Genomic DNA, 15,203 nt, shown 5'->3' on the forward strand with positions numbered 1-15,203 from the left:
ACAATATTTCCTAAACTTTTAGAAAACTAAAATAAGAATCCTATAAGGTGTTTTTTTCTAGAGGAAAAAAAATCTTAAATAATAAAATAATAATAAAAAAAATCTAAAATAATAAGGAAACATTTATATGGAGGAGTGTAGTTCTCAATTGATTTGAATAACATAAAAAATAAAATGACATTTTTTGGAATAATTGGATAACTCATTGCATGTATTTCAAATTATTTTTAAATAGATGAAGATAATACTAATTTAAAATATTTGGGATTCTTTTTACCATAAATTTTCTTATTAGTGAATCAAATCCCACTTTTCCCTAAACTATATTGATTTGGTTAGATGAGTATGTAACTTTGAGGCGTACCATTTGTTTTTATTGGCTGCCCCACTAAAATGCACATTGTCTATTTTTTTTTTTTTTTTTTTGCAGTGGGTATCATAGTGGGTGAGCCTATATATAACAATTTCACCCTTATTGATAACCATATTATTGAAAGGCTAGAGGAAACCGATCTCAATGATTATCATTTACATGATGTAACAAAATGTTTCCCATTTCTTTGTTAATATATGTTATATTTGTGTAATAATTATGATGAATGTATATAGGAACACTATATTCATGTTCACATGTCTTTAACATTTGATTAATTTATTAATGAATTATGGTTGTTTAATGCAGTGATAATATGAACATACGGTGTCGTTGTTCTGGCCGTAGATTCCTCTTTGGAATCCATTTGCTCTCAGAAGTGAAGAAGGATGTAATACGAGAACTTGGTTTTGGTGGGCTATTGCAATTAGGTTGTAAGGAGGTTAATTTAGATTTATGTTTTTGGTTGATAAAAAACACAAACATTGCTTATTCCCAACTCGAGTTATTTGGGGGTAAGAAGGTTTCTTTGACATGTCATGATGTTGGGATGACGATGGGCATTCCACATAGTGGAAGAAAGTTAATTGTTGAGAAGGGAAGTGTTAAAGCTAGTCAAATGCCGAGTTTGCAAGATATAGAGTCAATGATGGTTGGCATCGATGATATGGAGGAATTTAAGCGGGTCTTCTTGATTTTCGCTTGTGCAACCTTATTGGCACCCACTTCTCGTTTGGAAGGTAGTCACTCGTTATGGTATACACCCCGAGAGCAGTTACTTGGGAACATAAATTGGGGAGAATATGTCTTAGAATTTTTTATTCAAGCTATACATGAACATAGGAGGAAGGAAAGTGTTTGGATTAAAGGGTGTTTGATGTTTCTACAGGTAACTTTTTGTCTTATTTATAAGTATATGTCCATGTATTAGATATTCAATAATGGTTATACACTATGATGGTCATGATGTTACCACTAATTATGTCTTATATAATGCAACAGATATTCTACTTTTCAATATCTAATTTTCCAGCCATGTATGTGGAACTTACCACTCCTCGCATTGCTGCATGGAATGATTTTTTGGTCAAGCAACGCATCAAGTTGGAGTTAGAAATGCTTGGAGGATTTGGCAAAGTTGAGGTATAATTAGCTTTTAGTTATATTAAGATAGTTGATTACCATTGTAATTATATTATTGGGATGACAATTTACATGTTTTGCAATGATAGTTGGTTAGCACATCGGCGGAGCAAGATGAAACAGAAAAAAATAAGGCTCCTACAGTTGATGACCCAGTTGACCCAGATGAGAATGAAGACTTTGATGTAATCCTTCATACCTAATGACTATGAATAGTAACTTATATTAAGGCTTAGTTTAAATATATGTCATTTAATGTTCCTTCATTATGTTTGACTTAGGTTATTTGTGCTCGCATGGAGGCAACACAACGTCAAATCACCGATGCACAAAGTCATCTTAATAGTCTTATTGCATCATACAACCGTGACGTGAAAGTGTTGAGGACTCGTTTCACCTCTTCACATTATCGCACAGATGAAGGCCAACCGTTAAATTTTCATGAACATGTTAATGAAAGTGGTGCACCATTTTATACAAATAATCCACAACATTCACCTGTTCATTCTGGCGGTCAAAGAAGATCTTTTGAAGATGACGTTGGATGTACAAATGAAGGGGTGTTAGAAAGACCCAACGTAGAAGATGGTGTGTTCTTTTCAAACGAGGATCCCCTTCACCCTGGGCCACACAATATGTTGGTGTTAGTGCAATCGTGCATGAACAACAATGTGGATGTAGCACCACAAGCCTTAGAAGAAATACGACCACAAAGAGTAAAAATGAAAGTACGTCGTCATAGGCAACGAGCAGCTGCGTGTAAGTCACCTTTTGTACAATTATGTGTATCAAAATATAAAAGGTTGACGGAGGAAGAGACACATGTTGCCGACTATGTATTTGACGAGTCAAAAGATCCAAGGTTAGTCCCAAATCACACGTTTAGCAAGTATTGTTCTCAAAAGACTATGATTATGGATTTATCTAGAAAACAAAAAAAATTACTCACGTCTTGTGTTTCATGTGATTAATAGTGAGATGCTTTGTGCATATGGTGGCTATGGCGTGACACGGGAACAATTTCAATGCTTAGTAGGGGAGAGCTTCATTGATATTCCGGTAAGGTTTATGATAAATAAGAAAAAAATACCTTCATCTTTCCATTGATCATTTTAACTAATGAAGAGGCATTATGTAGGTGATTTCCATGTTTTGCCGATACATGAATGTAAAAGAAGAGAATCCTTATCGCAGACACTTTTTTAATCCATACTTTGGGGTGAGGTTTTTTCCTCGAGTACACCAAATCTTGTCCCTAATATAAGATGCATGTATAGCTTTAGTCATACATTGTTACTATGCTCTCAACAACTTTTTACAGGAAATATGTGGTCAATAATTTCATTTAGAAACCCATAACAAAGTGATTTGGGGTCGATCCCCACTTCGAAAAGCATTTTTGGACCCTTGGTACATCATTCACAAAATTTGGTACATCCTTCACAAAATTTGGTACATCCTTCATTAAATTTGGTACATCCGATCCGACAGATTCCGAGACCCACATTTCAACATGGATGGTCCATAATTTCATTTAGAAACCCATAACAAAGTGATTTGGGGTCGATCCCCACTTCGAAAAGCATTTTTGGACCCTTGGTACATCATTCACAAAATTTGGTACATCCGATCCTAGTGATTCCGGGACCCTCTTCTGACCATGGATGGGCCACTATTTCATTTAAAAACCCATAACAAAGTGATTTGGGGCCGATCCCCACTTCGAAAAGCATTTTTGGACCCTTGGTACATCATTCACAAAATTTGGTACATCCTTCACAAAATTTGGTACATCCTTCATTAAATTTGGTACATCCGATCCGACATATTCCGAGACCCACATTTCAACATGGATGGTCCATAATTTCATTTAGAAACCCATAACAAAGTGATTTGGGGTCGATTCCCACTTCGAAAAGCATTTTTGGACCCTTGGTACATCATTCACAAAATTTGGTACATCCTTCACAAAATTTGGTACATTCTTCATTAAATTTGGTACATCCGATCCGACAGATTCCGAGACCCCCATTTCAACATGGATCGTCCATAATTTCATTTAGAAACCCATAACAAAGTGATTGGGGGTCGATCCCCACTTCGGAACGCATTTTCGGACCCTTGGTACATCCTTCACAAAATTTGGTACATCCGATCCTAGTGATTCCGGGACCCTCTTCTGACCATGGATGGGCCACTATTTCATTTAAAAACCCATAACAAAGTGATTTGGGGCCGATCCCCACTTCGAAAAGCATTTTTGGACCCTTGGTACATCATTCACAAAATTTGGTACATCCTTCACAAAATTTGGTACATCCTTCATTAAATTTGGTACTTCCGAGACCCACATTTCAACATGGATGGTCCATAATTTCATTTAGAAACCCATAACAAAGTGATTTGGGGTCGATTCCCACTTCGAAAAGCATTTTTGGACCCTTGGTACATCATTCACAAAATTTGGTACATCCTTCACAAAATTTGGTACATTCTTCATTAAATTTTGTACATCAGATCCGACAGATTCCGAGACCCCCATTTCAACATGGATCGTCCATTATTTCATTTAGAAACCCATAACAAAGTGATTGGGGGTTGATCCCCACTTCGGAACGCATTTTCGGACCCTTGGTACATCCTTCACAAAATTTGGTACATCCGATCCTAGTGATTCCGGGACCCTCTTCTGACCATGGATGGGCCACTATTTCATTTAAAAACCCATAACAAAGTGATTTGGGGCCGATCCCCACTTCGAAAAGCATTTTTGGACCCTTGGTACATCATTCACAAAATTTGGTACATCCTTCACAAAATTTGGTACATCCTTCATTAAATTTGGTACATCCGATCCGACAGATTCCGAGACCCACATTTCAACATGGATGGTCCATAATTTCATTTAGAAACCCATAACAAAGTGATTTGGGGTCGATCCCCACTTCGAAAAGCATTTTTGGACCCTTGGTACATCATTCACAAAATTTGGTACATCCTTCACAAAATTTGGTACATTCTTCATTAAATTTGGTACATCCGATCCGACAGATTCCGAGACCCCCATTTCAACATGGATCGTCCATAATTTCATTTAGAAACCCATAACAAAGTGATTGGGGGTCGATCCCCACTTCGAAGAGCATTTTTGGACCCTTGGTACATCATTCACAAAATTTGGTACATCCTTCACAAAATTTGGTACATCCTTCATTAAATTTGGTACATCCGATCCGACAGATTCCGAGACCCCCATTTCAACATGGAAGGTCCATAATTTCTTTAGGAAACCCATAACAAAGTGATTGGGGGTCGATCCCCACTTCGGAACGCATTTTCGGACCCTTGGTACATCCTTCACAAAATTTGGTACATCCGATCCTAGTGATTCCGAGACCCTCTTCTGACCATGGATGGGCCACTATTTCATTTAAAAACCCATAACAAAGTTATTTGAGGCCGATCCCCACTTCGAAAAGCATTTTTGGACCCTTGGTACATCATTCACAAAATTTGGTACATCCTTCACAAAATTTGGTACATTCTTCATTAAATTTGGTACATCCGGTCCGACAGATTCCGAGACCCCCATTTCAACATGGATCATCCATAATTTCATTTAGAAACCCATAACAAAGTGATTGGGGGTCGATCCCCACTTCGGAACGCATTTTCGGACCCTTGGTACATCCTTCACAAAATTTGGTACATCTGATCCTAGTGATTCCGGGACCCTCTTCTGACCGTGGATGAGCCACTATTTCATTTAAAAACCCAAAACAAAGTGATTTGGGGCCGATCCCCACTTCGGAAAGCATTTTTGGACCCTTGGTACATCATTCACAAAATTTGGTACATCCTTCACAAAATTTGGTACATCCTTCATTAAATTTGGTACATCCGATCCGACAGATTCCGAGACCCACATTTCAACATGGATGGTCCATAATTTCATTTAGAAACCCATAACAAAGTGATTGGGGGTCGATCCCCACTTCGAAAAGCATTTTTGGACCCTTGGTACATCATTCACAAAATTTGGTACATCCTTCACAAAATTTGGTACATCCTTCATTAAATTTGGTACATCCGATCCGACAGATTCCGAGACCCCCATTTCAACATGGAAGGTCCATAATTTCTTTAGGAAACCCATAACAAAGTGATTGGGGGTCGATCCCCACTTCGGAACGCATTTTCGGACCCTTGGTACATCCTTCACAAAATTTGGTACATCCGATCCTAGTGATTCCGGGACACTCTTCTGACCATGGATGAGCCACAATTTCATTTAAAAACCCATAACAAAGTGATTTGGGGCCGATCCCCACTTCGAAAAGCATTTTTGGACCCTTGGTACATCATTCACAAAATTTGGTACATCCTTCACAAAATTTGGTACATTCTTCATTAAATTTGGTACATCCGATCCGACAGATTCCGAGACCCCCATTTCAACATGGATGGTCTGTAATTTCTTTAAGAAACCCATAAAAAAGTGATTGGGGGTCAATCCCTACTTCGGAACGCATTTTCGAACCCTTGGTACATCCTTCACAAAATTTGGTACATCCTTCATTAAATTTGGTACATCCGAGCCTAGTGATTCCGGGACCCCCTTCTGACCATGGATGAGCCACTATTTTATTTAGAAACCCATAACAGAGTGATTTGGAGCCGATCCCCACTTCGGATCACACTTTGGAGCCCTTGGTACATCTTTAACAAAATTTGGTACATCCTTAATTAAATTTGGTACATCCTTCATTAAATTTGGTACATCCAAGTCTAGTGATTCCGGGACCCCCATCTGAGCATGGATGGGTCATAATTACATTTAATATATTTAAGTTATTTATTTTAAAATTAAAAAATACGTTTATTAAAATATATTTTATTAAATTTTAAATAAAAACTAAATTGATTTATATCAAATATTTGATTTGAGATATGATTTCTAAAAATTTATTACAAATATGTTGTGGCAATTTTTCTATTAAAATTAATTTATTTAAATAATTAAAATTATTAATCATTTATCTAATCAAATTAATTTTTAGTTATAAAATATTTGGACTTCATTATATTTTTTGTTATATTGTAACATATTCTAAGCACAACTATTTTTGTAATATTTAAAAATACAAAATTTTGAAATTAAATAAAAGTAAACGGATAAATAAAAAAAATTATTAATGAGCTAAATAAAAAAAGTAGTTAAAAAAATTAAGATAATAAAAAATAAATTAAAAATTGAACAATTAAATTTTTAGAAAAAATCTATGATTTTGAATCAACAAGGAATCATTTCCAACGTTTATTTCATATGAACATCAAGGGCCAACCTTTAAGCTATCAATATGCCTCCATTTGCCTTACTGCCCAACCCACACCTCAACTCTAGTCATCCTAAAGGCATGCCTCTGACAGAGAGTCATGTCTTTCTTTTTCCTACTGCAAGTAGCTTAACAAAAAGAAGTTTTTCACCCACATTTATGTGTCTTCCATAAAGCTTTTGCTCTTAGGTTGACTACTGCACATAGCCTACCAATATAATGGTTTTAGCAATAGGCATGCCCCTAAAATCAAGGGTGTGCCCCTACTTTGCATACTGCATATAGAATTTCCCAATAAAGTTATCATACCCATGGGCATACCTATGCAACCAAGGGTGCACCCCTGCTTTGCCTTCTGCATGTAGTATAGTTATATAATATCATTAACACATAGGCATGCCTTTCAAATGGAAGGTGCGCCCCTAGATTGCCTTCTGCACATAACATACTAAACTAATGTTTGAATGCCTTCCCATGGTGTTAATGGTTCAACCTCCCTTTTACAGACCTCACATAACACGAAACCAATTTTAAAGATGAAAAACGATAGGGTTGCCTATGATCTAACAGGCACAACCTTATTTTGGCTACTGCCCATTTCACACAAAAGTAAATAATATGCTTAAGGGTCATCAGCCAAAAAGCAGCAACCCCTACATGTAAAGGTTCGCCAAGATTATGCCCACTAGTTAACAATCTCGTTTTTTTGCCAAGGACGCCATATGAATCTATGTCACTTCAATGCCATCTTTGAACAATAATGACCAAGGTACATATTTTGCTATTACAATTACATTATCATGTAACATATCCCATAATATTGAAGAACAACATACAATCACAATATATATACACCAAACACTTCAAATCCAATAAATTACTCATTGCTTATAATCAAGGAAACAATAACGAAGATTACCAAACTATTTCATACTAATATAAAGTCGATCTTACATTATGAAGTTTAATAAAAAAAAAACTTACAGCAATGGGTTGTTACATGTCGCACGATTATGCCCAGGCTGATTACAACGAGAACAATGAACTGTTTTTTTTGACATGAATTGAGACTCGATTCGACGTTTCCTAGGTCTTCCAGGAGGTCGCTTTGTGGTTGGAGGATTAAGAAAGGGATAAGTATGACCCAAGGCATCACGAACGGTTCCATCTTCATCAATCATTGGCATGTCATGCGTTACCAAAGTACGCATGCTTCCAGAGTATATCTTCTCTTGCAAATTGTACTTATACCAGTCATCAACATAATCAGATACATCAAACCCCATTCGCCGTATAGCTGCACAAGCATGATCACATGGGATTCCAGACATTTGCCATGCTTTACATGTGCAAGTTCGCTCCATTAAGTTCACTTCCAGGAATGCTTTTCCATTGGATACTTTCATCGAACTACCCAAGTGTAAATAAGTGATATAATTTTCACCTTTTCCAATGTTCAATGCAATCTTTTCTTCTGTTTTAGGACCAATACACCCATTCCATTTTACAAGTCCATTTTTATGCTCGACTAAAAGAGATCCTAACTTATCCATATGTTCGATGAAGAAAACACAAATGTTATGGTGTCGTTCATGTCTTAACCAAGAATTGAAAGACTCGGCCAAATTACTTGTCATCTTATCCCAACGCATCTTCTTAAATTTAGAGATTGCCCAATGTTGAGGGTTATTTTCTTCAACCCACTTCGCCAAATCATGATTAAATGTCCTTAAAGTATCCATTGCAACCTCATAATCACAATCTAACCTAGCATAGGCGATAGAATCAAGCATTTGCAAAGCATTTTCCTTTCCTTTCCTCCCTTTAGTGTTTAGCTTTGTTAGAAAGCTACTGAAGTTTTCTTTAATGTGACGATAGCAATGTGCATGGTTTTCACTACCAAATACCTCTGAAACACTACGGATAATCCCTTGGTGCCTATCAGATATTATTATAACATCTCTTTCACCTATGACCATCTTCAATTTCTCTAAAAACCAAAGCCAATCCTCGTAATTCTCAGAGCTAAATAAGCCATAAGCAAGTGGAAACATGCCATCGTCAGCATCATAGGAAGAAGCTGAAAATAAAGCACCCTTGTATGGCCCACTCATGTGGGATGAATCTATTGATATAATAGGCCGACATCCCAGTTGAAACCCATGTATTGACACTGAAAGGGCAACAAACAATTGCATAAAATGACCATCATCCGAACATCTATATTCAGCAATCGTCCCTGGATTTGTTTCAATAAGCCTTGTACATAACCAAGGTAACAACTTATACGAACATTGCGGCACACCATGAATTCGTTCTTTAGCCTTCTCTTTCAAGTTCCATGCTTGACAATAATTCAATTGCATTCCGTATTGTCGACGAAAGTCTTTACATATTTGACGGGGTAAGTAATCTGGATTTGAACAAATAACATCATCAATCATAGCTGTGGCTCGATTACAACGAACTACTGGTTCGGAAATTGACACATCTTCTAAAGAGTGGTTATGTTCATTTCTAAATGTATGCACTTGAACTATTTTTGTTCTCCCAACAGCACGAGCAGTTACTTTCCAAGGGCATCCTTCAACAACACATATTACAGTCATATGCTTAAGACAATTCCTCTTAAATTTATATCTAAAACGGTCTCCTACTGACATGAGATATATTGCATCCCGAAATTCATTTGCAGTTGAGAAGGTATGCCCACTACCCAATATTGCACTCTCAAAACGGCTTGACTCTAGTGGACCAACATGTGATTCAGCACATCTTTGATGAAATCCTCGTGATTGCATTCTAATATCAATATCTCTTGTTGAATATGGGACCAGTGAGTTAGACCCTACGATTGTTTCGTTCAAGCTGCATTATAACATCTAATGAATAAGCATAAATATTACAAAATAAATAAATACATGGAATCATTTAAGATTATATATTTTTTTGATATAACTTACCCTTGTCCTCCATTCTCAATCGTTTCATCGTCTTCAACTGTTGATGCTAAACATATATATACACGTGCACATCGGTCACTAAATTGAAACATGTTTGTCAAGTCTTCATCATTTTTCAATGGTTGAAGTGCATATAAATCAAACGGGAGAGTATATGAAAATGTTGGTCCCACTATATTGATGTTCATTTTCCCACAAATCCTTGAAACAAAATCATTATATGTCATTGATCGTTCTAAACTTAGACCCTCTCGTCTCCCACCCATATATTCCACATTGCCATGTTCATCCCTTACTAGCTCTCCTCCAATGTGCAGATAACAATAAATTGTATTATTTGGATCCATTTAAATGCTACTCGATCATGTGCAGCCCCTGTTTAGAAGCATGAACCTTTAGTCAAGCTGAAACAATTAACTAATTTCTTAATAACACTGCATAAACCAACTTACTTATAACAAAACTGATTATCATGCCTATGACCATCATATATTAATACATCATTTATCTTTGAAACTTTACAAACGAGCTTCATTTACATTTCATAGTTTACAATTAATGGTGTAAATATAGACATGCATAGTGTATACTTAACATTAAGCAATGCAATTATTCTATTTTACTTCGTAGTAATTTGTTATGTTATATAAGTTAGGGAGTGAACCTCTCAATTCATGGGCTAACCATTGTTTTGGTAACTCTTCAAGCCAAATTGTGCTAATTTCACTCTCTTCGGGCCACCCCCTCAAACAATGGGTCGACCTTTATTTTGCCCACTACCCAAATTTAACCATAACAATGTTACAACCAAGGGCCGACCTCCAAACAATTGGGTCAGCCCTTATTTTGCCTACTGCCCAACTTAAACCACAATAATGTTTACAACCAAGGGCCGACCTCCAAAAAAATGGGTCAACCTTTATTTTGCCCACTGCCCAAATTAAACCACAACAATGTTTACAACCAAGGGCCGACCTCCAAACAAATGGGTCAGCCTTTATTTTGCCTACTATCCAGATTAAACCACAACAATATTTACAACTAAGGGCCTACCTCCAAACAAATGGGTCAGCCTTTAATTCACTTACTGCAACCTCTTACGAAAACAATAATTTCATCCAAATGTCATTAACTGGATTACGGCCAACCCCTTCATCTAAGGGTAGACCCTTACTATGACTACTACACACATAAACAAAACAAATTTCATATTTGTGGTTGTGACCACAATTTTGAACCTAAGGCTCCAATACTATTTTCCCTAATTCCCACATAAATTCATGCCCGCTTTACTAAATTTGTTTTATTTTCTTCTTCAATTCAATCCTTATTCATTACAAATTCAAAACTTTTATTAAGAAATTTATTCAAACTTTAATCCCAATCATTTTTAAAATTTATACTCATCTACTCATGACTAAACATGAATTCTTTTCTCATGCATTAGATTCACCAATTAACAACTATAAAAGATCACTCAAATTACTCATTTTGGAATCCCAGATAAACAACATTAAACAACAAAACATCTCGAATCACATATAAACAACATTAAACAACAAATTGTTTGAACATTCCTAAAAATTGTATTCCCTTCACATGCAATACTCATATTTTTCTTCTCTTTTCCGTATTCTTCCCAACAACCACATACAACACAAACACAACAATTCAGAAATAAAACAAAATCAATATAGCTTACCACCATCTCATTTTCCCATCATTTATCAAAATTTAAGCCATATTTCATTTCAAATAAACCCTAAATAAATTAAAATATAAATTTAGATACAATATTAATGGACATTGAACATGTAGAAATATGCAATGTAATCAAGTTTAAATCACAAAATTGCACAAATCACATAACTATGACATTATTCAAATCTCAAAGAATCAAAATGACAAATCAAAATATAAAGTTATTACAAAATTTAATAACATATATATATATATCACCTGGAAAAACCCTTGCTTTAAAAGTTAAATGCAACTACAATATTTTTATTCTTCATTATCTCGTTCTCTCAATTTCTTTCTTTCTCCTTTTTCGATGTAAAAGCAAAATAGGAAGTACAACCAGGAGAAAAATGACTGTCACTCCTGAAATAAGAAGAAGGAAATGGGTTTTTTTTTGTCTACCTGGCCTTTGTTAAGGGGTTCGCACTTGGACTTTTGTTTTCAGATTGATGTTTGGTGGGAAAATGAAGATGTCGTCTTCCTTATGGTGATGGAGGAGAAACAAAATAAGAGATCAAGTTTGGAGGTTCGTTTGGGGTTGATGGGTTATCGCGATTTGAGAACCTACCAGATTTTTTATGGATCCTTTCGCCTTGTGATGGGTTGTGCCTGTGAACGAAGAAGAAAGAACATGGGTTTTTGGTGTTAGGGTTTGGTTGAAGAAAGAAGAAGATATTTGGGGGTAAATATTGTTTAAAACATCAATCCATGTGGAATGTCTAGGTGGCTTATGACATGTAACTGAGTCATGTCATTGGCTTAAGTGGACAACAAGCAACTTATCCAACTAGGAGAGATGTCAAATTATAGGAGGGTATTTTTGGAAGGGTCTCAATATCACTATTACAGTGTATGAAATGTGATTTATTTTTCACAAAATCCATTGAATTTGAAAAGTAAAAAGTTAAGTTTCCAAAAGGCAAAATTTTGCCCCTTGGTGTATGGTTACATAAATTCCCCTTTTTAATAAGAGGAGAGTAACTATATGATAACCACCTATTATATCACTGAATTGCATGTGCATTCACAAGTCACCTAATCATAGCTTATAATAAGCATGGATCCTTGCCATAAATGCAAGCCTTCAATTTTAAAACAAATAATTTGATAGCATAGTAGAGGTCTCACTCTTTAAACATCATCTAAACTAAGTAGTAATGGAGAATAAAACAAAAGGAATAATGCCATGTTTGGCCCATATGTTTCTCACTTTAGGTCTTTGAACGCATGCAAAATAAAATCATTAAATTTATTTATAATTTTATAAATATTTAAATGATATGTCAATAAATTCTTCGCACATGCAGTGATATTTTTCATGTAAGAAAATAAAAATATATACCAACAATAGAAAAAGAACAAAAAAAGGAAACGTACAATGGAACATCAACCAAATCAACCAAACAAACACTATCCCATCCTTGTGAACATCATCAATACTTGATGCAAGGCAGTAAGAAAGTTGAAAAGAATCCGTAGGTAGGCTGACCCACACATGTTGATTCCTCGATCCCATAAAATAATTGTAAGACGCATGTGGTAGGAACAATAATGTACTACCTCTACATTTTTCTGGATGGGAGGATGCTTGAAAATGAACATTGACAGATGAATTCATTGAAAATATTTTCAAATGTTTAGTGGCTTCGATCTAGAAAATAGTACGTTACCCACCACTGGAATTTTGGTAGAATTATACGAAGCGCATAGATCTTGAACGGGAAACCCTAAGGCGGCCTCCAAAGCTCCTTCATGCCATTGATGTTCCATGGCTTGATTTAACCTTTGGATAAACCCTCTATTCTGCGCCTCACAATAATTTAAAAAGTGTGCCACAGCTATAGGGTCCTTGTTCATCCAGCAGAAGTTGCCAGATCCCGACAAATCAACACTGTTCGGCATCGTCGGTGCCGGACTGAAACCGGCCAAAATGGTAATGTACTCGACCATGCCTTCTAAGAGAGCCGGTGGAGCGCTATCCTCGCCGTCCCAAAGCCATATACGCGCCATACCGCGTTGCAAGGCCGATGCCATGGCGTAACCAACATGGGTCCCTTGCATTACTGAAGGGCTTATATCAAGGGCAAACTCATTTCTTTCTCTAGAGCTAACAATGACCATGTGGGTCAGATTCCGGCTAGCAAGCCGGACAATGACATGGTTAACATCCTTCTTTGGGTGGGTATTACTAGGATCATAAAGCACCTTTTCAACAAATTCACTTGTGTTGAGAACCATTCGAGTGGCTTTGTCGTTGGACACGTAGAAGAGATCGAACTTCCGGCCGGCTGCAGTGTCTCCGGCGTCATTGATGATGGTTATGCTGAAGCCTTTGGATGCTTCACAATTTGCCCATATGGTGACAATTCCGATGAAGAATACTGAAAGGACTCGGAACAGGATTCCGGAGTTGGATGAGATGAGGTTGATTGCATCATCCTTGGCGGCAGTGTTAGCGGAGGAAGTGGTGGCGGGAGGTTGGAGGAGGGGCTGGAGGAGGTTGTAGTCCTCCATGGCGGACTTGGATCAATTTTTAACATCTAGTCCCATGTGAACGAGGTGGAGGATGAACACGATGAACTAACTTCAGACACACAATTATGAGTTATGCACCTCCATGGTCCCTACCACTTTGTAGGTCTGGCCTGCATGTGCAACTTCTCTGCATTATTGGAAGATGATGTCCATGTAACACTCACTTTTGATAGCATTTTTTTTTTTTTCCCTTTTTCTAAAGATTTTGGTTTTGAATGGAAATTATTGGATGGTATCTTGATTGGTCCTGAGGGGCCCTCTTTTCTATGGTTTTGGTTGGGTGATATGGTAACATATCAAGGGTAGGTCATGTAAAAGAGAAAGAATAATTATTAATTATGTCATATGTGTTGGGTCTAAGTCAAGCCAAACTTGAGTTAGGTCCGTCTAGTTTTGCTGAAGTCAGATAGAGTTCTTCCCCTCCTCTTCGTGCTTATAAGGCAACACCCCCACAATATGGTAACACAGTTTTACCTTTAAACTATGAAACTATTGGTTTTAACGATGAATGATTAGTCCATTTGACCCTTGTCCCATCCTTATCCCATTGGAATCAAGCCCCACTTGGCACAAGGTCGGATATGGGCGTGAGGAGATCGACGTGGGGCACTAGTGAAAATGGGCCTGCCGATGAAGCCAAATGCCATTATTTTGGAAGGTAATGAATTAAAAGAATGGACCGCCTTCGACCAGCTGTAATGACACAGCAGCAGTGCAATTGAGGCCCACATTGAGACTTTGAGATTTTTGTCGGGGCTTACTTAAGGAAGAAGTGTTGCCCAATAGGCACCCAGGAATTGTTTTTGACCATGTGCAAGATGAGATCTTGATAAAACCTATAGGCGGTTATTTTATTCAGGAGTTTGTTTCCATTTGGTTGGTTATTTAACAGCAATTCTATTAATATTCATAGCGTACGTGAGTATTATAATTTTGGATTTCAAATAAAATATATATATATATATATATATATATTAATTTTATAATATTTTTTTTATAAATGCAATATCAAATGTCATTTATTACATTAAATTATTATCATAACTTATTTATAATAATTTTAATTATCTGTTAAATTAATCAATTATTAATATTAATATAAGAAAATTAATT

General features: G+C 36.4%; 3 protein-coding genes across 3 annotated transcripts; 1 reads left to right on the forward strand and 2 right to left on the reverse strand.

Annotated features, from left to right (window-relative positions):
* The first annotated feature begins 686 nt into the window (after positions 1-686).
* LOC104880812 (uncharacterized) lies at positions 687-2,083 on the forward strand. The gene is made up of 5 exons (XM_059741261.1): positions 687-1,262; positions 1,376-1,516; positions 1,606-1,701; positions 1,798-2,016; positions 2,075-2,083. Exons 1-5 carry the CDS (start codon positions 690-692, stop codon positions 2,081-2,083), a joined length of 1,038 nt encoding a protein of 345 aa, XP_059597244.1. The 5' UTR covers positions 687-689.
* Positions 2,084-7,714: 5,631 nt separating this feature from the next.
* Positions 7,715-12,861, reverse strand: LOC104880857 (uncharacterized). The gene is made up of 2 exons (XM_010658863.3): positions 9,816-12,861; positions 7,715-9,720 (listed from the first exon to the last, which is right to left on the reverse strand). Exons 1-2 carry the CDS (start codon positions 10,160-10,162, stop codon positions 7,833-7,835), a joined length of 2,235 nt encoding a protein of 744 aa, XP_010657165.1. The 5' UTR covers positions 10,163-12,861; the 3' UTR covers positions 7,715-7,832.
* A 15-nt stretch (positions 12,862-12,876) lies between these two features.
* Positions 12,877-14,249, reverse strand: LOC100257403 (uncharacterized). Its single transcript, XM_002283693.4, has one exon. It carries the CDS (start codon positions 14,067-14,069, stop codon positions 13,185-13,187), a length of 885 nt encoding a protein of 294 aa, XP_002283729.1. The 5' UTR covers positions 14,070-14,249; the 3' UTR covers positions 12,877-13,184.
* Positions 14,250-15,203: the final 954 nt, after the last annotated feature.

This window comes from Vitis vinifera, chromosome 12 (assembly GCF_030704535.1).
Source record: "Vitis vinifera cultivar Pinot Noir 40024 chromosome 12, ASM3070453v1".
Lineage (NCBI taxonomy): Eukaryota > Viridiplantae > Streptophyta > Magnoliopsida > Vitales > Vitaceae > Vitis > Vitis vinifera.